Raw genomic sequence first — 26,064 nt, 5'->3', positions numbered from 1 at the left:
GGATGCAACTCAAATTGGTATCACGCTTCAAAGGTTTATCCTATATACCTTAGCATCACTTAGTAATGATAACAATCCCACAAATTTCATATTTATGCATGTGTGTGAGTTTAAAACCAAATCTCTTGAGCACACATGTAGGGGGAGTTATCACTACCAAGTTGGATTTTTATGGTGCTTATCCAATCTTTTACAAGTGGTCTTATTGGTGGATAAGAAACATAAAATCCAAACCAAGTTAGCTATTTACACGTGTGTGAAGTTCTAGCTTGGAATATGCTTAATTTCCATATCTTTGTAGAGTTGTCATCAATTACCAAAAAAGGGGAGATTGAAAGGCCCTTGTTTGGTTTTGGTAATTGAGTGACAACTTAGGTGGACTAATAAGTGTTTATGTTGAGATACACAGGAGATTAGTCCATACAAAGACACTAGTATGAGCAACATGTGCCATGGAGGAGAAATGGCTAAGGGTTGATGCTATGCTCATATAGTGTGATCGAGGAGCTCATTGCATATGGGACATGACATGGAGTTATGTGACCAAAGTGGAGAAGATCAAGACAAGGATTGGTTTGATGGACCGGTTGCAAGGGAGAAGGGCAAGTCAAGACTTTGAAGCGAGGGACCGCGAGGCGGTGAAGCTGGGGCAAGATTTGGCGCCGATGGACCGAGGCAACGGTGAAGAGCGAGCAACGTCAAGATCGATGGACCAAAGAGGTCATGTGATGATATGGAGTGGATCATATCATTTAAGAAAGATCAAGCCAAGTGTTGACTCATGATGATGATCAAAAGGTTTGATGGAGTTTTGTGCTTGTGTGGCATCAATATTTGGGAAGATGAAATGGAATGCGCAAAGCAAAAGTATGACTTGTAGGGCATTTCATTTCACCGGTCAAAGGTTGTGTAGAGAAGTGCATGACCGGATTTAGGATAGATGGCCGTACCATCAAGAGGGGCAAACTTGTTTGCATATCGGTCATCTAGTGCCACTTGAGCGATCTAACATTGCGATGTTGCTAGGATCGAGTGGCGTGGTGAGATCAAGTGAAAATCCTTTGAAAATATTTGTGAAATGCTAACACACATGCACATGGTGTTGTTGGCACATTTGCAAAGGAGAAAGAGTTGGAGTTGATATTTATCAACTTGGGGAAGCAAGAAAGGCTTTTCGGTGTTCTTCGGAAGTTAGGTTGCCTCTTGGAGTGAAATACTTCTTTGATCCATGTGTTTTGGATCAAATATTCAGTTGGGTTGTGTAGCCCTCTGAATAAGCTTTCCATAGAGTCCAAGATCACCAAATTTGGACATTGGAGCTGAGAGTTATGGCCGTTTTACCGAGGTACATTTATGCTGGAAATAGACCTGCGGACGGTCCGCTCATGGGGGGCGGACGGTCCGCCGTTATCTCGGATGTGCTCGAACAGAAGCATTTTTGGCTCTGTTGGTGGTCCAAAATGAACTGCGGACCGTCCGGCCCATGGGGGCGGACGGTCCGCCTTTAAAAGCTGAAACGGCCGCAGAAACTTGTAGTTCTATCTTGGGTGTCCAATTTGTACTGCGGACGGTCCGGTCCTTGGGGGCGGACGGTCCGCCTCCTACTGAAAATTCTGGGACAGAAACACTGCGGTTTCTGCGTGTGCTCACGTTTTGAACGGCGGACGGTCCGCCCTTGGGGAGAGGACTGTCCGCCGGTCATTTCTAGATTTAGTCAGAGACATTTGCAAATCGGTTGGTTCGAAGTTTTGAACCGCGGACGGTCCGCCCCAGGGGTGCGGACAGTCCGCCCGGGGCTCTAACGTTCGACTCTGACACATAATCATTGCAGTTCTAGCCGTTGGTTTTGAATGGCGGACGGTCCGGTCTCTGTGAGGCGGACAGTCCGCGAAAACTCTGTTTTCACGGGATTTGAGTGTAACGGCTAGTTTGGGGCCTCCCTCTATAAATAGAGGGTGTGGCCGTCCATTTGAGGTGGCTGACCACCTTGGGGACTTGGTGTCCATGTGTGAGAGTGCTTGAGAGCCCTCTACTCACTCTAACTTGATAGTAACCATCCGATCGAGTGAGAGAGCGATTCTAGTGCGATTGCTTTGAGAGATTGCATTGAGTGGCACTAGGTGATCGTGTTGCAAGCCGGTGTGCTTGTTACTCTTGGAGGTTGCCACCTCCTAGACGGCTTGGTGGCAAGAGGCTCCGTTGAAGCCCGCAAGAAGATTGTGCGGTGCTCCGGAGAAGAGATTGTGAGGGGTATTGTGCTCACCCCGCGGGAGCCGCGAAGAGCAACTCTAGTTGAGCGAGACGTGAAGAGCAACAAGTGGTTTGGCCGGATCATGTGCTAGAGCTCGGTGTGAGCACTCCACGTGGGAGAGTGTGACTTGAGAGTCGCCACTAGCAAGAGGATCGGCGGCAACCTTGGAGCTTGTCTCAACGGGGATTAGTTTGGTGGCAACCAAGTGAACCTCGGGATAAAAATCACCGTGTCAATTTTGTCTACTCTTCTCGGTGGTTTGCATTCTCCAAATCACAAGCCTTGTATTTACATTCATCTATATCTTGTGCTTGTGTAGTTGCTCTCTAGTGTAACTAGTTAGCTTGTGTAGCTTAATTAGTTGCTCTTGCTTAGATTGTGTAGCTAAGCAAGTTGAGCTCTTGGATTTGGATTGTGTATCCTTATCCTTGAGCATCTAGTGAGCTTAGGTTTGGTTTTGTGCTTTTGCTCATTAGAATTGTGTAGGAGCTCCCCCGGTTTGTGAAATACTAGTGCTTAGGCTTGTGTGACTTGACATTAGAATTGTTAGGAGAGCTCTTGCTAGCTTGGCACTCCATTTGCTTTGTGTAGGATCTTTTTGGAGGTGCCTTAGAGTCATAGTTAGAGGGTGAAGGCTTGGCTAAGCGAATAGTTTCAATTCCGCATAAGTTTCGGTTAGCCGGGGCAATTAGTTTTAGAAAGGACTATTCACCCCCCTCTAGTCCGCCATCTCGACCCTACATCCCCGGAAGCCGCTCACCTCACCTCTCTTCTCGTTTTCTCCAGACTCTCCTCTCGTGTCTCACCCTCTCGCCTCTCAGCCTCTCCTCGATCTCTCTCTCCTCTCGTCTTCCCGAGCTCCGGTGAGAGGCCGGGGCCTGGTGCCGGCACTAGCAGAGGCACGACCATTGAGACCCATCATCTCGATCTCGCACAGATGATGTAGCGTCGTCATCTCCTTGTCGTCCTCCTTGTCATCTCCGTCGCCATCGCCGCCACCAGACTCTGGTGCTCCGGATCCGGATCTAGCGTAAGTGAAACAAATCCTCTCCCTCTTGTTCGCTCTCTCTGTCTCTCTCAGACTCTCACTGTCTCACTTCTTCTGTAGATGTAGAAGAGATCCGTTGAGGAACTAGGGCCGGAGGCGGAGGGCCGGATCCGTGCTTCATCCATGTCGCCGGTGCACCTGGTGCTCCGGCTACAAAGGTAGGTCCCAAACCCTAACCCTTGATCCAGTCATCCAGTATCGTTTCTTCTCCAAGATTTAACCCTAACCCCTGTTATTTTTTGTGTTGCATTGTAGATGTTTAGGAACTAGGTCATTGGCGAGTGAGGATGGCCGGATCTGACGAAGAGACGGTGGAGGTGGGCATGAACGAGGAGTGGCAGTTGTGCGGCTTGGCCAGAGATGACGATGAGGACAACATGGACGAGGACCATGAGGCCCTATTTGGCGCAACATCTAATGATGTTATTCCCATCGACGGTGAACTCGTTGAGGAAGAGGAACCATCTGCAGCAGATGGTAACAGCGCCAAGCACCCACGCCCCTCTACCTCTGCTGTCTGGGCTGACTATGAGAAACTATTTAAGGAAATCAATGGTAAGATGGTCAAGTATGGAGCTTGGTGCCTTCACTGCTCTAAGGTCTACTCTGGTTTCTCTAGTGGTGGCACTGGTCACCTATCCCGGCACCTTTTAGTTTGCGTTAAGAAGCGTGAAAAGACTCGCATGTCTCGGTCTCAAATCTTTTTTAATGCTGATGGTAGTATGCGTACTTGGGACTATTGTCCTATGCACGCTCGTACTGACCTTGTTCGATTGATTGCTAGACTTGATGTTCCTATCTCTCTTGGTGAATATGAGGCTTTTGACGAGTACATTAAAAATGCTCACAATCCTAAATATGCTAAAGTGTCTAGGCAAACCACCTCTAGAGACATACTGAAGTACTTCACTGATTGCAAGGCTAAACTTGTTGAGACTTTTAGTACTTCTGTTAATTGTGTGTGTCTAACCTCTGACATTTGGTCTGGTAATGCCAAAGAGGATTACATTAGTGTTGTTGCTCACTACATAAACTCTGACTGGCAACTAGAGAAGATGTGCTAGGTCTGGTTCTTATTGATGTGTCCCACAATGGACAAAATATTGCTGACCGTGTAGCATCTGTTCTTGTTGGTTATGGTTTGTCTGAAAAGGTGTTTGCTGTTACTTTAGACAATGCATCGTCTAATGCATCAGCCATACATAAACTGAAACCTATTCTGTCAAAATACCTCGGTCTTGAAGTATTTGATGAATCAGAGTATGCATCATCTAGTTTCAACAACGCATCATCTAGTGCAGTCAATTCTAAGTTCTTGCATCACCGTTGTGCATGTCATATTCTGAATCTGATTGTCAAGGAGGCACTAACTACTCTTAAGCCTTTGATAGAAACATTTAGAACTGCAATATCATTCTTAAGTTCATCTAATCAGAGGATTGCTGTATATAAAAGCTACTGCATTGCAACTAGTGTTAGGCCTAGAAAGTTTCAACTGGACATGGAGGTTAGGTGGAATTCTACCTACCTAATGCTTAAACATCTATTTCCTCATAAGTCCCCTTTCTCTACTTTCATCCAAGCTCAGTATCCTAGGGATGAAGGTGAGTCTTTGCTGTTAACTGAGGACCATTGGATGATGGCACAAAAAGTGCTATTATTTCTTGAGTTGTTTTATGATGCTACTGTCACATTGTCTGGTGTGTACTATCCTATATCTCCACTTATGATTCATTATCTTGTTAAGATTTCTCTGCACCTAAAAAACTATGCTAATGATGTGCACATCAGATCTGTGGTGCAACCTATGATAGACAAATATAATAAGTATTGGAGGGACATATCTTTACTTTACTGTTTTGCATTCATCTTGGACCCCAGAGCTAAAATGAAAGGTTTTACAAGGGTGCTTAGAAGGTTAGGTGGTCTCACCAGTACTGATTATTCTGCTTATTTGGTTGGCACTAGAGCTGGACTTGCTGATGTTTACAATAAATATGATGAGAAATATGGTGTTGTTAGGTTGAGGAGGACTGACCCTCCTGTCCTGTCTGGTAATTCAAGATCTGCTGGGGATGAAATATATGATGATGATGGTGGCGGTCCTATTTTGGGTGGTATCTTGCCTGGTAATCCTAACATGTCTAGAGATACATCTGCAACTTCTCTGCTGCATGCAGTAAGGTCATCAGCTTCTAATGCTTCTGAACTAGTGTCCTACTTGGACTGTGACACTATCAACCACCTAACTGATGACTTTAACATCTTGGACTGGTGGCATCAACTCAAGCTTACATATCCAGTACTGTCAATCATGGCTAAAGATATCTAAACTGTTCATGTGTTTACCATATCTTCATAATCCACTTTTACTATGACTGGCAGGATTATCGAGGAGCGGCGAAGGAGTCTGAAGCCTGAAGTGGTGGAGATGCTGACCTGCATCAAAGAATGGGAGGCTGCAGAAGCAAGACTGCAACAGAATGTAGAGGACAAGGAGCTTGAGGAAGCTTTTGAAGAACTTTATCTTGATTCATGATCATTTATGTAATGGACTGTAATATTTAGGACTTGGACTCTAGAACTTTAAGTATTGAACTGTGATGTAATAAACTACTTAATTGGAGCTTGGCTGTACTCTTTTTCCCTCTCTAGGGTTTCTCACAAGGGTGAGTTTTACCTAGAGAGGTTTTTAATGAGGCAGCCATTGCACAAGCTCCTAATAAAATTGATCTTTTGTTATGTCTGACTGTCTGAGTTTTGGTTTGTGAGTTTGTCTGAATTTGATCTTCGCAGTTCAATTTCTTATCTGTTACTTGTTTCAATGTTTGAAACTTGGAAGTGCTTGAAATTCTGAGTTGAAAGAGGTGCTTTGGCAGTTTGGCACTATAGTGCTAGTGCCGGCACTGGCACTACCGTGCTCCTTGGCACGACACCGTGTCGTGCTAGTGCCTGGACTACGGCACGGCGGCACTACTGGGCACGGCACGACGTGTCTGCTGTGCCACTTAGTGCCGTGCCTGGTCGTGCTGTGCCTGGCCCGGGCCGTGCCGTGTAGTGCCGTGCCGGCCCGTTTGGCCAACTATAGTAGTTACACTTATGCTAATGTACGTCATGACCTGGTGATTCTGTACAAAGTGGATGTTTGGTTGCAATGGAGTGCGGGTGACAGTTTATCAGGGGTTTGTGTAGATGTTCTCAAGCCAGAGGTGAGAGGCATGATAGATTATTGAGAGATGTTTGCTTGACCTTGCTAGGTTCTTTATCACTAGTTTGTGAAGCAGTCAGAATTCATGTGCTGACTTGCCACTGCCTCAGTGCCTCGTATATTCATTCCTAGATCTGCAGTGTCATTGTCTAATTTGTTGGTGTTAACAAAACAATGTTCCTTTCTGTTCGTACCCGGTTGGAGTAGATCATGGAAAAAGGGGGAGGATGGGGCTGTTGCAAATAAGGCTGCATGTAAATGTCGCTCGCGTACACTTCGCTCTATAGATGACTCCAGCAGAAACCCTGACGAGGATTTGGAGGTGAATGAGTCGAAAAGGAAGAAGGAAAGTGTTGAGCCTGTGATGTCTCTCGGCCACAGCAACAAACTGAGTGACAGGTTGATTTTATTACTATTCACTTCACTGTATGCATTCACATTTTATGTTTGTTCACTATAATAAGCCTCCAACAATCTATAGGCACAAAAGACAGCTGGCTTGCTTAGCAGCTTTGGTTACATCAAACAAGACAGAGTTAAAGACACACTAACAAAAGGGAGGACATTCTCCAAGATGGTACCTCTAGCACTAGGCTCTATATGGAGGTTAGTCAAAACTCTCATTCTATATTTAGGTTTACTCCTTTAAACCTTTTGCATTAATCTCCTTTAAACCTTTCGCTCCAAGATGCTGCCAGCCAAACAAGATCTGGATCCTTAAATTTGAGCTGCTTGCTGTTACTGGTATAGAAGTCACTATTTATTTTATTGTTAGTTATATCTCTCTTCTTGCTCCTCCACATATCTTGCTAATTTATCTTGGAAAATGTATAGGCCTCGAAGCTGTCCCAGAGGTAATTGAGATAAGGAATCCTTTATTAATTTCTCTGAAGGGTTTGGTAACAATGAGAACTGGGAAGGTACAAAGATGCTACTATTTGAGGTAAAAAAGGAAAAAATTAAATGTGAAATGCTCAGCAACCATATAACATGCATAGCTTATCTCATTCTCCCTTGCAGATATTTAGTAAACCTGGTGCTGACAGCAACTCTGCTAAAGACTATGTTTACTCTTTTACAAGAAGCTCAGGTAGGATTTACTTTCGAATTTACAAGGTAATCCATGGGTCTTTAACTTCAGGAACTCTATGAACTGCTCTCCATTTGATTTTTCAGAACCCTGACCCCCTTGTTGAATCAGATGTATTACACAACTTATACACTAAGTACTTAGAAACTAGTAGACTAACACTTACAAAACACTTGCTTTATTACAACACAATAGTATTACACAAGAGTACACAACACACCCTCTCTTTGTGGCTAACCTAGCACTCACCCTTCTCACTACTTGCTAGCACCACTCATCTACCATGCTCATGGATGGATGGCATGGCAAGTGAGGAGGTCTCTATTTATAGGGCAAGGGGGGACCATGAGGTTGTGACAAGTGTCCCCCATTCTAGAGATTTTCTAGATATTACAACATTATCTATTTATTTTATTACCAAATCTAGACTACTCCATAGTAAATCTTGTTCTTTCATAGTGTAGAACACTCTAGAATGTTGCCTTGCCTTCTTTCAACACTCCCCCTCAAAGCAAACTTCTTTTCAATGTTGTCCTGCACACCATTACTACTACATTTTTTTATTTTCAGATGCGTGCATTTTTGATTTTCGGAGGCATTTTTTTAAAACGCCTCAGAACTTTAGTCAGTGTAAATACAACATTTTCAGAGGTGTTTTTTGTGCACGCCTCAGTTAATCAAATAAAAAAAACCCGCCACAGGCCTGCCGAGCCCATCACGGGCCCCGCGAGCCCATCGCAGATCTGCGCGCCGCCCACCACCAGCCAAGCCCTCCGCACGCCGTCCGCCGCCGGCCTGGCCCTCCACGCGCCGCTGTCGCTCCGAGGCCTTGCCGGTCGCGGATCTACCAGGAAGACGCGGGGATGGGGTGGATCGGCGCGCCGCCCGTCGCCGGCCGAGGCCTGCGCGCGCCACCGCCGCCAGCCTCCGCCCTCCACGCGCCGCCCGCCGCCGGCCTGGCCCGCCGCCCCGCCGGTGCTCCGAGGCTCGGCCTCCGCGGCGCTTGGCATGTTGCTGAGGAAGATCACGCGGGGAGAGAGGGGGTGGGTGCCCCCGCCGGATCCCGGCCGTCCCGGCCGCGCGCCGCCGCCTGCCATTGTCGGCGCAAGGGGAGAAGTGGAGAGTGAGGGGCGGAGAGGAGAGGAGAGGGAGGGGCTGTACTGCTGTAGAGAGAGAGAGAGTGCTCAGGGAGGCGGCGCACGATGGGGAGTAGTGAGGGAGGAGTTGTGGGTTAGGGTTAGCTTCATGTATATATACTTGGAGCATCTATTGGGCCGAGATGGGCTGGGCTTTTTAACTGAGGCGGTCCTTTATAACGTGACCGCCTCTGGAAATATGACGATTAACAAAGGCGGTCACGTTACATTTGACCGCCTCTATTAATCAATTTTTTGAAACTTTGCTTTGTATTGGCTTCATGTATATATACTTGGAGCATCTATTGGCGCCACCGGGCCAGCCCGATCCCGCCCCGCGGCCGGCCTCGGCGCGCCGAGGAGGAGGGGGCGGTGGACTGCGGGAGGCGCGTCGAGGGGGAGGGAGCGGAGTGGGAGGCGCACCGAGGAGGAGGGAGCGGAGCGGGAGGCACGCCGAGGGGGAATGCGGCGGCGGCGGGGGCGGCTCTTGACCTAGGCGGCGGGGTTAGGGGCGGGGGAGGCGTGTGTGACGCACGGGTTGGCGGCGGCCGTGCGGTGATGCGGTTAAGTCCTGACGCCGCGTTCGCCGTGTGCCTGATCTGTGGCACACGGCGAAGACTTGACTTCGCCGTGTGTCTTAGTTCAGACACACGGCGAATTAAATTTGCATTATCTCATGTAATCAAATGTACTTTCCAAAAAATCATTAAATCTAAATACTAAAATTTTTTATATAGCCTCAATAACATGATTAATTTTTTTACTAATTCCATTCTATTGTTTCATGTCATTATTAATCACATTTTACTTATGTCAATTATAATAGTTTACTTGCAATTAATACATTAAAAATACCAAATAGACCCAGAAAAATATGAAAAATTCAACATGAAGCAATCATTATCGCATATTGTCTATAGAAAAAGTTTCAAAGTCAAACTCAATTTTTTCTATCATGACATGTACAAATCTAACCTCATTCTCTTCTTCTCTCTGAAACTTTCCCGGCAAACTCTTAATTTGTAAGCATCATCGTGACAAAATGTTCACATCGTGCTCAAATTTTTATCATACATTCCACGTATGATAGGATGAAGCTGCGGCAAATATCATAATTTTTTGACGTTGTTCTAATTTTACATAATTTAAACACAATTTGCCACCACGATCGTCATAAGGTTTCATTTCCACAATCTTTGAAATTTTGTTTCAACTACTATTTAAACTCTAACACTACAGTCAATATTATGAATATCATTTCTTACAAAAAATTTCCTATTATTTTATGCCCTTTGGAATTATATTTGATTTATACAGAAAAAACATTGAAAAGAAATAAATTAGTTAAATACAACTAATATGTCTATAAAAATATCATATTCAAACCTAGAGTACCAAGCGAAATATAAAGAGTGCAGAAAAAATTTGGAAGCAAAAACATGAATTTTTTTTTCATGTTCGCCGTGTGCTGGACCGAGGCACACGACAAACATAATCTTTGTCGTGTGCCTAGGGCCTGGCACACGGCAAAGGTCCATGTTTGCCGTGTGCCACCCTGGACACACGGCAAATAAAAACGGCCCTGACGGCGCGAGACAGGAGAACCATGTTCACCGTGTGCCAGCCATGTGGCACACGGCGAAGATTTGAGTTCGTTGTGTGCCTGACTCTGGCACACGGCAAACAATGACGGCCGTGAGGCCCCTGACGGCAGAATCCGCGTGCGAGCCACGTGATCCATGTTCGTCGTGTGCCTGCGGGTTGACACACAGCGAAATGCCACGTTCGCCGTGTACTAGTGCTTGGCACACGGCGAAGAGCATGGTTGCCATGTGTTTGTTGTTTGCCGTGTGTTTTCTTGCAGACACACGGCAAATCCTTTCTTTGTCGTGTGCCCGATAAAATGCATACGGCAAAAATTCTGGCACACGACGAATAGGTGTTTTCCGGTAGTGTTATATTTTAAGACAGATCAACTGCCAAGATTCTTTTGTAAAAGTTTTTTTAGAAAATTAGCTAGAAAGATAAGTATGTACTAACAAACAGGTTACCATTCCCCTCTATGAGGAACATAGTCCTTGAGAAAAGATGAATTCATAAGTATAAACATCTTTTGATTCTGTCGCTCATCTATAAAACTTATATAGTTGGTCTCCACTAGAGATTTCTCTCAACATGCAAGCTGTCTACCTCAGCAATGCACTATCACATGCAATTAAAACCCACTATGTTTTTCGCCGATTTTCTGTGAATGTTGTCATGCAATCACTTAATGTTTCTACTTTCAAATTTCACCTTAAAAATTTGTTAAAGAAATCCCGCACCTATTGGTATCATTTGTTCAGCCATGAAGTATGTCTTGATAATAACGCACTTATTTGGTACTATAAATGTTATATTATTTTTCTAGAAACTTGATCAAAGCTATAACAATTTGACTTTGGATAAAGTTATGAATTATAATTTATAACAGAGGGAGTGGTTTTGTGATTCACAACTCAACACATTGACAAATGATAAGGAGCACCATGATGTCAAATTCCTGATACCTTAAAATACATGACTGATTTGGAGATTTACTATTATATATTTTTTTCCTTATCTGGAGATTTACTATTATATTTTTTATAAACCTGTAAGAGAGCTCTCACTTATACATAGCATTTTATTTAAATAATTATTATCTTTTTTATTATAATTTATTGAAAAGCTTTCTTAAATCCCGCAGCAACGCGGGAGTCACCTAGTTCAATCAATAGCAACGTACGGGAGAGAGGCTGCCTGGCCTTATGGGTGGACGTTCGGGTTACCCGAAAAATTCGGGTCGGGTATTTCGGGTTTTTTGAAATTCGGGTTTTCAAAAATGCTACCTGAAGTTTACTCTGAAAAATCAATACTCGACATTTCGGGTACCCGAAAATTCGGGTTCGAGTTCGGGTTTACCCGAAATACCCAATAAAAAATCAGCGAGCAAGGAAATTCTGAGAAGATAAATTAGGGTAGAACAGCAAAGTAAACTCAATAGCTTCTCCTAAAATCTATTGCCTGCTCCTATCTTTGCATCCACGTCAAGATTGCCTGCTAGCTGAAACGGAAAAGAAAGAAGCAGATGAAAGGAAAAAAAGGGAAAGAAATAACAAACCCATTGAATCCTCCATCAGATCCCAGCATCGTCGATTCCCTCGAGAGGACCTAGCATCAAGCATCAACCAGCAAGTACACTTTTCCCCAGTAGCATCAAAAATCAACCAGCAACCTTGAGAGGACCTAGAATCAAGCGCCGGGGTCAGAACTCAGAAGCGCCGCTGGTCTGCACACTACAGTCGAGGACGGAGGACTCGAGGTCGGGGACGGGGAGAAGGGGCCTCCTCGGCGCCTCGCTGCGGCGCCTTGGGGGGAGGCCGGGAGGGGGCCTGCACCCTGCAGACGGGCGGCGTGAGCCGGTGACGGGCTGACGGCGGTCGGCGCGCGAGGGGCGGACGGGACGGGCGACTCGCGAGGGGCGCTGTGGCTTGTGGCGGCGTGACTGGGGTGGGGGCGTGGGGCGGTGGGGGACTGACTGGCCGACTGGGGGTGCCGGGGTGGGGTTAGGGTTAAGAGTATTCATGGGCTGGGCTGGGGCTGATTTCATACAATGAGTAAACACATCTATGGGCTGAGCTGATTTCGGGTAGTTCGGGTAATTTGGGTACCGTAGCATAATACCCGAACTACCTGTAATAATTTCGGGTACTGTGGGTTAGAACCCGAATTAGGGTTCGGGTTTTTCGGATTCGGGCTTCGGGTTTTGGGTATTTTGCCCCGCCATACCTGGCCTGGACGCACACCGGCCCTCTAGTGCTAGCCTGGACGCACACCGGCCGCGCTTTCGGCGTGCACGGACGCGCGAGCGACGGGAGAGAGGCTGCCTGGCGGGGCCGGGCGCGCACAGGCCCACGTGGCAGCGTGTGGTCTAGTGGGGGTGTCACCGGCGCTGGTTGCCGGAGGGGGCAGTGACGTGGCAGGGATCAGATGGAATTGCTAGCTTGTTCGTGTCACCTGCAAGGGGGAAAGGATGGACAGGCAGCAACAAACCACCGATCAAATGAATGAATGGAACAGTGTTAATTAGGGCGCCAACGATTACAACGAGGACTCGTGTTTATTTAACTTTGCAAAGATGTATGTAAGCGCAGCACTAGTGCAGCCGAACGGACTAAAAGTTCCCTACCATATATCCGCGTTAGACTCAGGACTAATGCGTTTTTATTAGTCCGATGAAGGGATCTATATTCCTTTTTGCCTGCCACATCAACAAAAAATATTTATTTACTTATTAAATACGCGCGTGCGATACCGTACAATGGCCATATTTGAATCCAAGAGCTAGAGCTATTTGGACTGAGCTAATTAGTTGAAGCAAATAGCCCTCCAATAAAATAGCTCTTGGCATGTTTGGATCCAAGAGCTATTTAACATTTAAAACACTTCTTCCAATCATTAAAGTTTTATTACCTCTCTTGCTATGGTGGGTTCCATCTGAAATAGCTCAAATATTCATTCTTTGGGTGAGATAGTTTTTTGAGGTAGGCTATTTGCAAATAGCAAAAAACTAACCCTCATGTTTGGAGATTTTAGGCTATTTTGAGACATTTTAGCTTAAAAATACCTTTAGCCCTTAGATCCAAACACGCTCAATAAGATTAACCTAAGAGCTGCTAGGTAGTACTTTTAAAGTAATTTGGAGCCATGTTGCAACGGGACATATGTACCAAGTAAAATTAAAGCTTCCGTAGCTCTATTCCAATATCCTTATTAGTAGTAGGAATGCTTCTCCGAATTAGTTTGATCAGCAGTGATTCACAACGAGGTGACGGTTACCGGCCGGTTGTGATAAATACTAGTGCTATAGTTTAACAGTAGGGAGCTGTAACTATCATGGCAGCTAATGGTTAAACCGTACCGGTTATGATAAATACTATAGCTGACTACCGTAGTGCACATTTACTATGGTCATGTGCTATGTGCAATGTGTGCACGCAGTATAAACAGGCTAATTTCAATCAAAGTATCGCAGGAAAGTTGGAGCATTAAAATATTATGTCACATCAGCAAATTTGTCGGATAAAATTATTTATGAGAAGAGAGAATAGAAAGTTTTATGGAATGAGAGAAAAGTGTTATCACTATGACACTCTTTCGGCACATAATCTTAGTAACTTACCTCACCGAGACTGGCCGAATCAATTTTAATTTGTATACATATATATTTATTGTTGGAAAAGCTAAGAAAAAACCGGCGGGAGTTAAGCGTCATTGTCAGGTACTGGACCGGAAGACAAGGTGCAGTGGATCGGAGTCGTGCAGGTGTCAACGCCACCACTAATTAATAAGCCACCTAGCTTACTAGGGGAGGATGCATGCAACGGCACCAGCACCACATGTGGTCATCATCTGATCGATAATGAATGGAGTTGAAGCTGGTAGCACTGCTAGTGGGGCGGGGTCAGATGGGGATTTTGGGGCGGGTTTTCGAATGAGGATCTGTTTGTGTGTAGTAACGGGTTTAGAGGCCAATGAGTTGGGGGCGGGTGGGCTGCATCCGCGGATTGGGGCGTGGTGGGGGTAGAAACGGATCATATCGCCTGCTCCCGCAAGAAGCCAAGAAGGCGGCACCGCCGTCGCCGCTGGCGGCCACCGTCGCCGTCGCACCTCCCCTCCTCCGACGTCCACAGATCGAGGTACTCCTCTTCCACCTTGCATCTCCATCTCCTGCGCATCACCCCTTCCTCTTCCTCGATGGCTCATTGGCTCCCTTCCTCTTCTTGCAAGATGCCAAGATTTATGGGGGAGGTGCTGTAGGCACGGTGGGATCGCCGGATCTGTGGCCGCCGGCTTCGCCTTCTTCCAGGCTGCCAACGCGGCGGTCCGCGCCCCGGTCTCCCGCGATCCGCTCTTCGTCAACACCGTCGTTTCCCTCCTCCACTCCTCCCTCACCTCCGCCTCCCGTATTAGATCCTCTCCCTAGCCTTCCCTTACCCCGACCCTCCGTTCCCTACCTTTTGCTGTATGCCGAGAAATAATATAGGTGAACCGTGAATCCGTGATTGCTGATTAGCACATGCAAAGTAGGTCTCAGCTTCGAGGTGATTCACTAGTATTAAGATCCAACTTAAAAGTGGGGGCAAGAGGTCAGAATTATTTCATTCACAAATCCTGTAAAAAGGACATATCAGCTGCGAAATATAACTGAGATGTCATCGGTGGAAGTGTTCTGATTAGTGTCGACGTTTTCATCATGCGATTAAACTCTTCAGTGTCAATATGGTGCATTTGAGCATGTCTTTTGCGAAAATAGACCACTGCTTTTGTCTTCTGAAATGCATAACGGGGTATTGTTTGTCAGTATTAGTATATTATATACCGTAATGGATTAATGGGTTAGTAACAAAGCTCTGGTTTTATTGGAACCAGTCACGAAGATGGAAGCACTCTCTGGTGGGATGTACGAAAGCCTGGGTCACCTATATCTTCAGTGAAGTATCATTCAGAATCAGGTCTCATTATGACCGCTCGCAGTGTTAGATCCTAGTTGTTTAACTTCGATTTTCCAATAATAGTAGCTGGAAAAGGCATGATCTAATAAGGTGCTAGTGTGCAGCTTTATCCCTTGCTATCGATGGGTCTTGCAATGGTGGAATCTCAGGAGGCACTGATGATAAAGTAGTCATTTTCATGCTTGATCATCCAAAGGTTTGCCCTTGAATATTCCCTTTCCTTGCTACTTGTAAATCTTTATCCTTGTCATGCAAATCACATGCTGTGGTATGTGGGTAATGATCTTCGCTTCGTACTTATTTACTACAAGTCTGATTGTACCTTATATTTCTTGTGGGTTCCCAAGTTTATCTTTGTCAATGCATTATTAGTTATTCTCTGCCAAGTTTATGTAAATGTCATAATAAGTCTGATTGCTATTCTGGTGATAATAATCAAAATATTCGTTAATGACTTAGCATCTAGTGATCCCAGGAGAGGGAAGAATTGAGGGAGGGATGGATGTATAATGGACGGTTTGCCATTAGCTGACAGGGACAGGTTGGACCATCTGCAGTCTTGACTAAGCCACTAAGGCTTGGCCTTATTGACCACAGGCCAGCCAGATCCCGAGCAGGCCATGCTTCTGAGTCCTGCCTCGCATTCGGCATGACTGTAGCAACTCCATTTAATCTGCTTCTCACTTCTGTTATAAAATATAAATGTCATCTTGACTTCGAAATCTAGTGTTTATTTAAAGAAAATCTGTGTGCATGCATTTGCACAGTGAACCACAACTTTTGAATTCAGGTCTTGTTGCCTCACTATGTTGACATGGTTTTTTCCCTTCCGATTATAGGGTGCATTTACTCTTAGTGATTACAATTAATCTTAGTGCCGATGTTTTAATATGATTGTGATTTGAGACCTGCTGGTAGTAGAATCAGTTTCCTTTATTTTGCTTCAACTGAAAAACTATTGCATTCCTTGCTGTATATTATGATAGATTGGACTTAATTAACCAGGCAGCTAAAAATCATGAATTAGAGCTGATGTAGCATTCAACAAGTTTGATGATGAAGGTTTTGAGCCTTGGATGGAGTCACTGCAACCCACTTTTAGCGGCATAGGGAGACAAACGATTCGTAATGATTGTGTTGCTAAGTTTGAGAGAGCAAAGATATAATTATGAAGTGAACTTCAGAGTCTTAGCTCTCGCATATGCTTCACTTCGGATCTTTGGACATCAAACCAAAAGTTAGGATCAAGTTATCACTGATTTGGCAAATGCAATGGATAAGAAATTTGATAAGTATTGGAATGGAAATTACAATATGCTCCTTCCTATTTGCAGCATACTTGATCCAAGAAAGAAACTTAACCTCCTTGACTTCTTCTATGAGAAGGTGTGCATCAACTTGATTGACATTGAAATTAGCACAAATATGGTTAAAGAGTGGCTTCACAAGTATTTTAGGAAGTATGAAGATGTTATAAGAAGAAATGAAACAAATGTGGTGTCACAAACTGCACAGTCCATAAGTATGGTGAACCGTTCTCCAGTGCTAGTGCTTGGAAAAAGAAGACTGGAACAAGAATTTGCTGAATACAGGAATTGGAGGAGAGGGACTAGGATTGAAAAATCAGAACTTGATGCATATCTAGAAGAGCCACCAGTGAGGCCAGATGAAAGATTTGAAATTCTGACTTGGTGGAAAACAAACTCCAACAAGTATCCTGTGTTGTCAGCAATGGCACATGATTTTTTAGCAATTCCACTCAGCACTGTTTCGTCTGAATCTGCATTCAGTTTGAGTGGTCGGATTCTTAGTGACAATCGAAGCTCAATGAAACCAGAAACTCTTCAAGCTTTGGTCTGTTGCAAAGATTGGTTGTACACATATCCCACCAATGAAGTGAGTAAGGAAATTCTGAGAAGCTTATCCTTTGCACGGTCAAACTTCTTATCCCTGCTATTTAGTTCTTTTCAGTTAACATTGCCAAATAGATGTAAAATTTAACTAGTCATCTTTGAATCTTTTGCAATATTAACGACAATCTTGACCAGCATGTGATGTAGAAACCTTTTGTTTCACTTGATCTAGTCGATCCAGATCTTTATTTGGCCTACAAAAGCAACATCATTTAAACTAGCATGTAATTGAAAATACAGAACAAGCAAGTATGCATAGGGTAGACCACACACCTCATATTATCTAAAAATAAATACAAGCCAATGCTTTCAGCAGTAGGTTCTGATGATGCCTCCCAGCACTTTGGCCAGGCTTTCAACTTTGAATGCTTTGTTACTTTCATTATAGGTGGTAATGACCTTGATAATTCTTGCACCTTGTAATTCTGCTGTAATTCTGATCTTTGTTACTTTCATTAGCTTCTGTTCTTGACTGGTGTATGGTAAAAATGTGCAGGACTCTCGTGGCAATGGGCTGGAAAGTACAGTGATCCTAGCAGGCTGTGCCGATGCTGTTTGTTGCTGGGGACTCATTGCAGCCAGCATCATGTGGATGGATTCCAGTATTTATTAATAGATTAGTTGCTTCAGATCTAATGTGGAAAAAGCCGGAGTGGCATGTTGCCTTTGGTTTTGTTTCAAAAAGAATGCTGCCTTTGGTTTCTAAATCAGAAGTGGTTGTCCATACAGCCTACCTGAACTCAGAAGCCTGTGATCTTCACTGCTTCAGCTCTCACAAGTCAGAATTCAGAAGTGGTTGTTTGAGCAGGAGCTAAATCAATAGCAGGAGCTGAAGCCATGGAGCTGATGACTATTATGTAAAATTTATGCTTCTGTTCTTGACTGGTGTATGATATATGCGTCTTTATTTTATCTTCCAAGGAAATAGACCTGGAAAGGACCATGCATGGTTGAGAGACCGTGCCTTCCTATCGTGCGCATGTAAATTTTTTTCTTCTTTCTGTAACACTAATGCAATCAACTCTTTGGCTTCCTATCGTGCGCAGCAACCCATGCATAACTAGGCCTGCTAATGGGGATATACCCGCCCCTTCCCCACCCCTACCTGCAGCAGTTCAATTAATTTTTGCCAACCCGCCCCAACCCAAATATTTAATTAACCAACCCGCCCCAACCCACCCCACCAATGGTGGGTTATGCATGGGTTATTGCTGCGCACGATAGGAAGCACTAGAGCAGCATTCTACTAAAACATGAAGCCATCAGTTGCTAATTAAACATTCTTACTCCTTCGGCACAGTTTGCAGTAGTGTTACAGAAAGAAGAAAATGCATGCATCAGTGGCTCATTCGGCACATACAAGCAGCAACTAGTAGTGGGATTTTTTTGCAAGCAGCAACTAGTTGTCAGCCATACAAGCAGAAGCAGGTATATATCTACAGAGATCAAGTAGACACCACTTGAACGCCTACTCAAAAACCAAGGGTTCACCACAAGACAGAAGACACCACCACCTAGTTCTGATGGCAATTGAGGAAGGCTTGAACCCTGCAATATCACAGATGGCACAAATATTATTATATAAAATTTTGTCAGTGATAGCAACTGCAACAAATGGACAAAGGCACAAAGCTTACTCTGAGCAGTCATTGTAGCATTTCTGAGCTTGCTGAAAATCATGCGCATAAACTACAAAACGATAATATTGTGAGCTGTTAGATCAGAAAGCAATACTGGTTAACAGAACAACACTTTCCAAGCTTCTGGAAGAACTGGATAATGATTTGAACAACAGAAAGCATCATGGACAACAGCATGTATCAGCTGCAACAACAAGGTAACCGCTCAAACTTATTTCATCAGTTGGCGTTAAAAACGCAGCAAAACTGAGTAAAAGCCATATATTAGAACAATCAAGAGATAAGCAATCCTTAGGAAGAATGTTAAGCAATATCGGGGACCCAAAAGAAACACTCTTGTGAGTTGTGATGGTTCCATGACAGAATCAGTTATGTCATTGGCAACAAAATTTTACTACATGTGGGCTACTGGCCGGGGTATTCATTGCATACTTCGGTTGAAGCAGCTCAAATGACCCAATGTTGTACTTCTTCTGAAAGAAACCAATGGTCTGGGAAGAGGAAACATATTGTCAGCACAGCTCAGGTCTAATGGAGCTTATCAAACAGCATAAGCATTGTTGCAGAAAGTAACGTCCCAACAACAATTCTTTTCAACATTCAAGACTAAAAAGTTTCAACTCTTATCAAAGTTCAGTAATACAATTCATGGTGTCAATCCTTACTAAAATAAGTACGAAGCGAAGATCATTACCCACAGGCCACAGCATGTGATTTCCATGACAAGGATAAAGATTTACAAGTAGCAAGGAAAGGGAATATTCAAGGGCAAACATTTGGATGATCAAGCATGAAAATGACTACTTTATCATCAGCGCCTCCTGAGATTCCACCATTGCAAGACCCATCGATAGCAAGGGATAAAGCTGCACACCAGCACCTTATTAGATCATGCCTTTTCCAGCTACTATTATTGGAAAATCGAAGTTAAACAGTTAGGATCTAACACTGCGAGCGGTCAAAATGAGACCTGATTCTGAATGATACTTCACTGAAGATATAGGCGACCCAGGCTTTCGTACATCCCACCAGAGAGTGCTTCCATCTTCGTGACTGGTTCCAATAAAACCAGAGCTTTGTTACTAACCCATTAATCCATTACGTAAACTGAAAACGGAATTCAGCAGCAATAGTCCAACAGAACAAAACAAGTATGGATCAACAAGTTCTGGGAAGGTAGCAGCAACAAAACAATAGCAGATTCACAGATCCACGGATCTAATCATCAAAACAATAGCAGAACTGCAGGTAGCAGCACGAGTAGTACAAGGAAGGGACAGATCTGGGACGACACTCACCGAAGACTGTATTGGTTGGGTTCCTAGCGACCTGGATCTTGGCGGCAGCTTGGCGTCGGCGGCAGCACGAGTGTGGAGGCCTGGGTCGGCGGCAGCTTGGCGTCGGCGCTCAGTATGGAGGTCCGTGAAGGAAGGCCTATAGCACCTCCCCACAGATCTTGGCAACTTGCAAGAAGAGGAAGGGAGCGAGTGAGCCGTTGAGGAAGAGGAAGGGGTGATGCGGAGGAGATGGAGATGTGAGGTGGAAGAGGAGTACCTCGATTCGTGGACGTCGGAGGAGGGGATCCCCGAGTTGGCCTGGAAGCGGGCCTTGAAGCCGTCGGCGGCGGCTGCGTCAGGCCAGCGGAGGAAGCGGCGGTGTCGCCTTCTTGGCTTCTTGCGGGAGCAGGCGATCTGTTTCTACCCCCACCCCGCCCCAACCCGCGAATGCAGCCCACCCCGCCCCAACCCGTTGGCCTCTAAACCCGTTACTACCCACACAAATAGATCCCCATTCAAAAACCCGCCCCAAAATCCCCATCTAACCCCGCCCCACTAGCAGGGCTATGCATAACCCACCATTGGTGGGGCAGGTTGGGGTGGGTTGATTAATTAAATAGATGGGTGGGGGCGGGTTGACAAAAAATAAATAAACTGCTGCGGGTAGGGGCGGGGAAGGGGCGGGTGCATCCCCATTAGCGGGCCTAGAAGCTGGTACATGTAGCATGCAACCATATCTAGAGATCTGTTTGGATCATTGAGGCTAAAAATTAGCTCCTTACTTTTAGCTCTAAAATAACTTCAAGGAGCCAAACTGGTGGGCTAATTTAGGGCTAAAATGAATTACCCTCTCCCTAAATCATTAGCCCCTCCTAGAGGTGGTTATTTGGGCTAATTTGACGTGAGCTCCACCAAAAGTTACTCCCCTCAACCCCCCCCCCCCCCCCCCCCCCCACTCTAGCTCTCACGAGATCCATCCAGCCAATGACTAGAGGATATGCATTGCAGACAATTTAGCCTATAGATCCACGGCTAAAGTTTAGAGAGCTAAATGAAGGATTAAACTTCAGCCCTCAAATTAGCTCGAGTGATAAAGATTCAAATAGGACTTAGATCAGTAATCTCTACCGCCTAGCTACCAGTCTTTGCATGGTTAATTACAAGTGCGTGCAGTGAAGTGATGGTACCTGCCTCTAGTTAGTTAGTATTATTTATTGATTCCTTTGTTTTATTGCTTAGCACCAATATAATCCAACGACGTACTACTACATAATAACACGTTTCTAGCTACCTAGCTGTCGGTATGCGATTGAACGATGTGTACCGGACGCACTCTAGCTAGCTACCATACCAGAAGCCTGCCTCTGCGTGCCACCAAAAGTCAGCAAACAAGACTTATCAAAAGAAAATCAGTCAACTCTTGCTTTTTTTAGTACAGTACAATGCAGACGCTCACAACACGCACGCACACTCACCCCTTTGAACACACGTACGCAAACCCTACCCCTATGAGCACCTCCAAAGGACTGGACCGGCAGATCTGGAGATTCCCGAAGTCACCATTGGCGCCTCGTTGTCGACGGGAACATCGCTTACCACTTAACGCATAACGCCGGAAAATTCTGGAATAAATCTAGGAAAGTGCGAGCACCCGTGCCAAGTCGAGGACTTGAACCCGGATGGGTAGGTTCCACCACAAGGGACCAAACCAACTGATACATGATCAGTTCGCATCAGTCAACTAGTGCGGAATAATGGAACACACCAGTTATTGGTCCATGTACTAACATTGAAAACTGCAAATAATGGAAGAAAAACATCATCTTCAATTTTTTTCCTCTGATCTTATCACAATAGTGTCCCATATATAAATAATGACATCTATCATCCAAGTCAACCTCTCTCAAGAAGCAGCCATGCTCTTATAGGCCACATGTAAAACTGATGAAGTCATGTGATGTGATGCACAGTTTCTATTCTAGGGCTGTGAGAAACAATCGACCACCATTGGTTCACAAAAGTTCCATGGACGCACGCATCACGATCAGCGGCTAAGCTCAGCTCATCAAGGAATCCGTTTCTGTGAGTGTGCACGCATGGATCTGGCTGTGTGTGGGTTATCTGGGCAGGAATAAAGGATGTTAGAAAAGACAAGGGCAGTGTTCATCAGTGACCAAGCATACATCATTATCCGCATGAGGGGTATTAAATTGTACGGACGAAGAGAGACCAAGTAGCTAGTTCATCCTCTACCTCGATCAAAACCTCTGTTGCTCCATTTTTTTTACTAATGATCTTTGGACTTTTTTACGCCCACTGTCATTCTAAACAAACACAGTTTAATTGTCATGTAGAAAAGTCCAAGAATTAATGTACCACTTTCCCTTAAAAGAATCTGCATTTTCACAGGCTGGTGGAATTTGGGTGTACATTTGTTTTTTAAAGAAAGGTTTGGGTGTACATTGGCAAACGTTTTCACAAACAATCAAACATAGTATAAAAAGAAAGAGATTCCTATAATAAGTACACGGCAATGCGTCAAGTGTTAATAAACAAGTCCATCCCGGCCACCTGCATCGACCAATTAAATTCATCTCCAAGCCGAGTAAGGACAGGAGCCACCACCCATTTTTTTACTCTCAACCATTCGCTGTTCTGACTTCACATAGAGGGATGCGATGAACACCACCAAGGCGCCACTGTTTTTCTTTTCAAGAAAAAGGACAGAAACTAGACGTTGACCCCATCATTTGCCCCAAGAAAATGTCATCAAATGAGCTTGCATCTGTCATCTGTGTGGGTATAAGTAGTGGATTAGTTGAGCCATGGAGGTTCAGGTAAGATAGGATAGCAGTAGGGGTACATGGAGAGAAAAAGAAAGGAGATGGAGAAGGCCAAGTCTGGGCTGAGGCTGACCATGGAGGAGCTCTGTTTATGCAGTCCAGGAGATGGGGAGGAGGAGCAGGTGCAGGTGAAAGTGCAGGAGCAGCCAAGGTCTTCCACCATGGACCTCCTCTCTGTCTCCAAGCAGCTTATCCATGTCCTTGGTTGGTAACTGACATATGCTCTCTCTCTTTTTGGAGGGGAGACATATGCTATTTCATTTGCAATTTATTTACTGAAAGATTTTTCATTCCCAGTTGGGATTCAATTGATTTTCAGCTGGTTTATTTCAGTAAATCTGATGTTGTTATCAGTAATAATCACTGTTTTATTTTATTTATACAAATGTTCTTGGGTGGGGCTATTCAATAGAGTGAGGTAGGTTCCCTTCTCCAGGAATTGCTGTGATTATATAGGTGCTGTGAGCACGCTTCATTGTGTCACGGTCACCATGTTCATGTTTGGGATTTGAAAATCTTGCATAAACCAATAAACCATTCATGCCGTGTTTGAAAATCTTGCATAAACCAATAAACCATTCATGCCGTGTTTGATTCTTAGAAGGAATGGATTCAACTAAATAAGTGGCTCCAGACCTCTGATCTTTCTCTGTCATGATGCCATCAAATTGAACATTGAATTACCCATGTAAAACGGGGAAGGGAGAAAGTTTTGAAATCAGTTTTACAGACAAATATTTCTTTCATGTGTTACTCTCTACTTTATAAATCTGAAAAATCAGGTTAAACTGACAAACGCTACCTTCTCTTGGTGAAGATGAGATTGGACCAACGTTACTAGTCCTGAGGCAAGACATTCAGCAAAACGTTCAGGTAACTGATTTCTGCATGCCAGATGCCCTTCGGCTCTGAACATGCCACTCCATTTACTAACTTACTCCCAAGCTGCTCTGCAGCTGTCATTGATTCATTTCATTTGTTCAGATCAATGACCAATAATGCTTCTCTGTTCTCCCCTCCTATAGAGATTACAAGATCTGCATGAGAGAGACTCTTCCAAATATGCCAGCTTGACGGCGATTGTTACAGAGGAAGTGGAGCAAGGGACAGCAAAGAAGACCAAAAGCTGCACCCGAGCTATCATCTGGCTGTCAAGGTACAATGAGTTCTGGTTTTGTCTGGCATTCATGTGTACCATGTCCATTCTGGTGCTAACCTTCTTCCTGAAATGTCACGGTAAACTGTCCACCCAGGTCGATAAGCTTCTCAAAATATCTACTGGAAAGGCTGCTGACAGCCCCAGAGTCGAGCCTGGAAGAGATTGTGGAAGAAGCCTATGCAAAAACTCTAAAACCATGGCATGGTTGGATCTCATCAGCTGCTTACAAGGTATCACCGTACCTGAACATTTATTGCGCATTCCATGCGGTTATAATCAAATTTCTGAAAACTGATTGTTCACAGATAACTTCTTATTTGCAGTCATGGTTGCAGAACTAACTCTGCAATTTCTTATTGGTTTGATTTTGCCCACTGACCTAATCTGTTGAGCATAGTTGTCAGGTAGCAATGAAGCTCATCCCAGAAAGACAAGTTCTCATAGCGCTGCTGATGGGTAACTGTCAAGATTTTGAGGATCTTGCAGAAGATGCGAAGATGTTGACCCATGCCGTCAAGCCGCTGTTAGATGAGATCGATGCAATTTCGGTCAGTGTCTCGAACTTCACATCTGTTTATTACTAAGGCTAAAGTTGCAATGAAAGATCTGAATTTCTTGCTCATACATGCAGTCTCTGTGGTTTGCAGGCTAAGCACAACATGGACAAGCTGAAATCCTCTTAGGACACAAGGATTCTGCTGATGTACATAGCTGCATACCTAACCTTGCGTACGTCGTGCTTGTAATAGTGAAAGGCCTTATATTGTGGTGTTCTCTTGTACATTACAAGTGATAATTTGAATGTGCAAAACGCGTTGAGTGTACTCCTACATTTGTAGTTTTAGTAGATATACATGACCATGATCAGGCTCGCGTTCATATATTCAATGCATAGATCTACTCATTTGGAGTCCAACAAAATTAGATTTTTATTTTATAATTTTTTATGATTTACTATGATTTTTTAAATATTTATTTAAAATTCAAAATAAATATGAAAGAAAAAGAGGAAAACAACTAAGAGAAACCAGCCAGGGAGGTCTTGTGTCGGTATCACGAGTCAAAAGAGCCCAAACGGCCGGTTTTAGAATCTAGGGTGAAAATGTGGACTCGGCCCATATGTTCACTGCTTATCCTTGATATTTTTCTTTATATAAATTATGATGTTCACGGTACACAATACTACCATTTAATATTATATATACTAGCCTATCAACCCGTGCTCCCGCATGGGTTAATAATTAGAATGAATCTATAATGATTTTTAAAGCGAATAAAAGTTTCTATCTAAATTTTTAATTTGATCCGTCTTATGTCGTTGACACCTGTATGTGAGTCGGACCATAGCTCTCCATCTACGACTCGATCATATATATCCCTATATAAAATAATGTACGGGCAACTGTATGTATCCGATACTTATACCAACTTTGTCTGTAGCAATGCATAGTCAAATTTGCCTATATTTATACCTATTTCTAAAACGAGTAAAGTTTCCACCTCAATTTTTGGTTTGGTTCGTATCGTGTTATTAATAGGAAGGTCTTAGTCCATCTCGTATGCGAGTAGGACCAACCCACTCCGTCCATGATTTGATCATGTAGATTTCTACAAATTAACACACGGACAACTATATATATCTGATACTTATCGCAGGTTTATCCAGAGTAACGCACAGGTATAATTGCCTAGTAAAAATAGAGCTTATAGCTAATAATTATAATTATTTATCTTTTCCTATTTCATCTATTAAATATTCTAACATATGCTCTAAATACATATTTATCATTATCTAGTTGCAATAGATTTTTTTTTGCATCACACCTCCATGCATGTATGTTTGATATATATTTAATTGAACCATTTGTTTGTGAATTAGTATTCTTATCTTTTTCATCATACATGAACATATGGTAACACATATGGTGGGTAGTATTTTATATAAATAATAACATAAATAATA

The 26,064-nt window shown here is 44.0% G+C and overlaps 3 protein-coding genes and 1 long non-coding RNA gene across 7 annotated transcripts; 3 read left to right on the top strand and 1 right to left on the bottom strand.

Moving 5' to 3' along the window:
* Window positions 1-3,586: 3,586 nt before the first annotated feature.
* LOC120679699 (zinc finger BED domain-containing protein RICESLEEPER 2-like) lies at window positions 3,587-5,838 on the top strand. Its single transcript, XM_039961356.1, has 3 exons — window positions 3,587-3,867; window positions 4,350-5,573; window positions 5,685-5,838. Exons 1-3 carry the CDS (start codon window positions 3,587-3,589, stop codon window positions 5,836-5,838), a joined length of 1,659 nt encoding a protein of 552 aa, XP_039817290.1.
* Window positions 5,839-14,355: 8,517 nt separating this feature from the next.
* LOC120680120 lies at window positions 14,356-18,214 on the top strand. Of its 2 annotated transcripts, XR_005677479.1 has the most exons (4): window positions 14,356-14,453; window positions 14,545-15,269; window positions 15,374-15,465; window positions 17,679-18,214. It is a non-coding gene; the product is annotated as an uncharacterized LOC120680120 (long non-coding RNA). The 2 variants fall into 2 exon arrangements; XR_005677478.1 differs by lacking the exon at window positions 14,356-14,453 and having other exon boundaries at window positions 14,477-15,269.
* Window positions 18,215-18,539: 325 nt separating this feature from the next.
* LOC120679698 lies at window positions 18,540-20,640 on the bottom strand. The gene is made up of 4 exons (XM_039961355.1): window positions 20,623-20,640; window positions 20,121-20,519; window positions 18,820-18,871; window positions 18,540-18,730 (listed from the first exon to the last, which is right to left on the bottom strand). The coding sequence occupies exons 1-4, from the start codon at window positions 20,638-20,640 to the stop codon at window positions 18,651-18,653; spliced, it is 549 nt and encodes a 182-aa protein (XP_039817289.1). The 3' UTR covers window positions 18,540-18,650.
* Window positions 20,641-22,657: 2,017 nt separating this feature from the next.
* On the top strand, window positions 22,658-25,017 carry LOC120680298 (glycolipid transfer protein 2-like). Of its 3 annotated transcripts, XM_039961911.1 has the most exons (7): window positions 22,658-22,936; window positions 23,040-23,146; window positions 23,760-23,815; window positions 23,968-24,098; window positions 24,196-24,331; window positions 24,506-24,649; window positions 24,749-25,013. In XM_039961911.1, exons 1-7 carry the CDS (start codon window positions 22,863-22,865, stop codon window positions 24,782-24,784), a joined length of 684 nt encoding a protein of 227 aa, XP_039817845.1. In that variant the 5' UTR covers window positions 22,658-22,862; the 3' UTR covers window positions 24,785-25,013. The 3 variants fall into 3 exon arrangements, 2 of the variants coding, with proteins under 2 accessions (XP_039817845.1, XP_039817844.1); XR_005677575.1 differs by having other exon boundaries at window positions 22,661-23,146; window positions 24,499-24,649; window positions 24,749-25,017; XM_039961910.1 differs by having other exon boundaries at window positions 22,663-23,146; window positions 24,749-25,014.
* Window positions 25,018-26,064: the final 1,047 nt, after the last annotated feature.

The sequence above is a fragment of the Panicum virgatum genome, chromosome 6N (assembly GCF_016808335.1).
Source record: "Panicum virgatum strain AP13 chromosome 6N, P.virgatum_v5, whole genome shotgun sequence".
Taxonomy (NCBI): domain Eukaryota; kingdom Viridiplantae; phylum Streptophyta; class Magnoliopsida; order Poales; family Poaceae; genus Panicum; species Panicum virgatum.
This window is presented reverse-complemented; position numbering and strand designations above follow the sequence as displayed.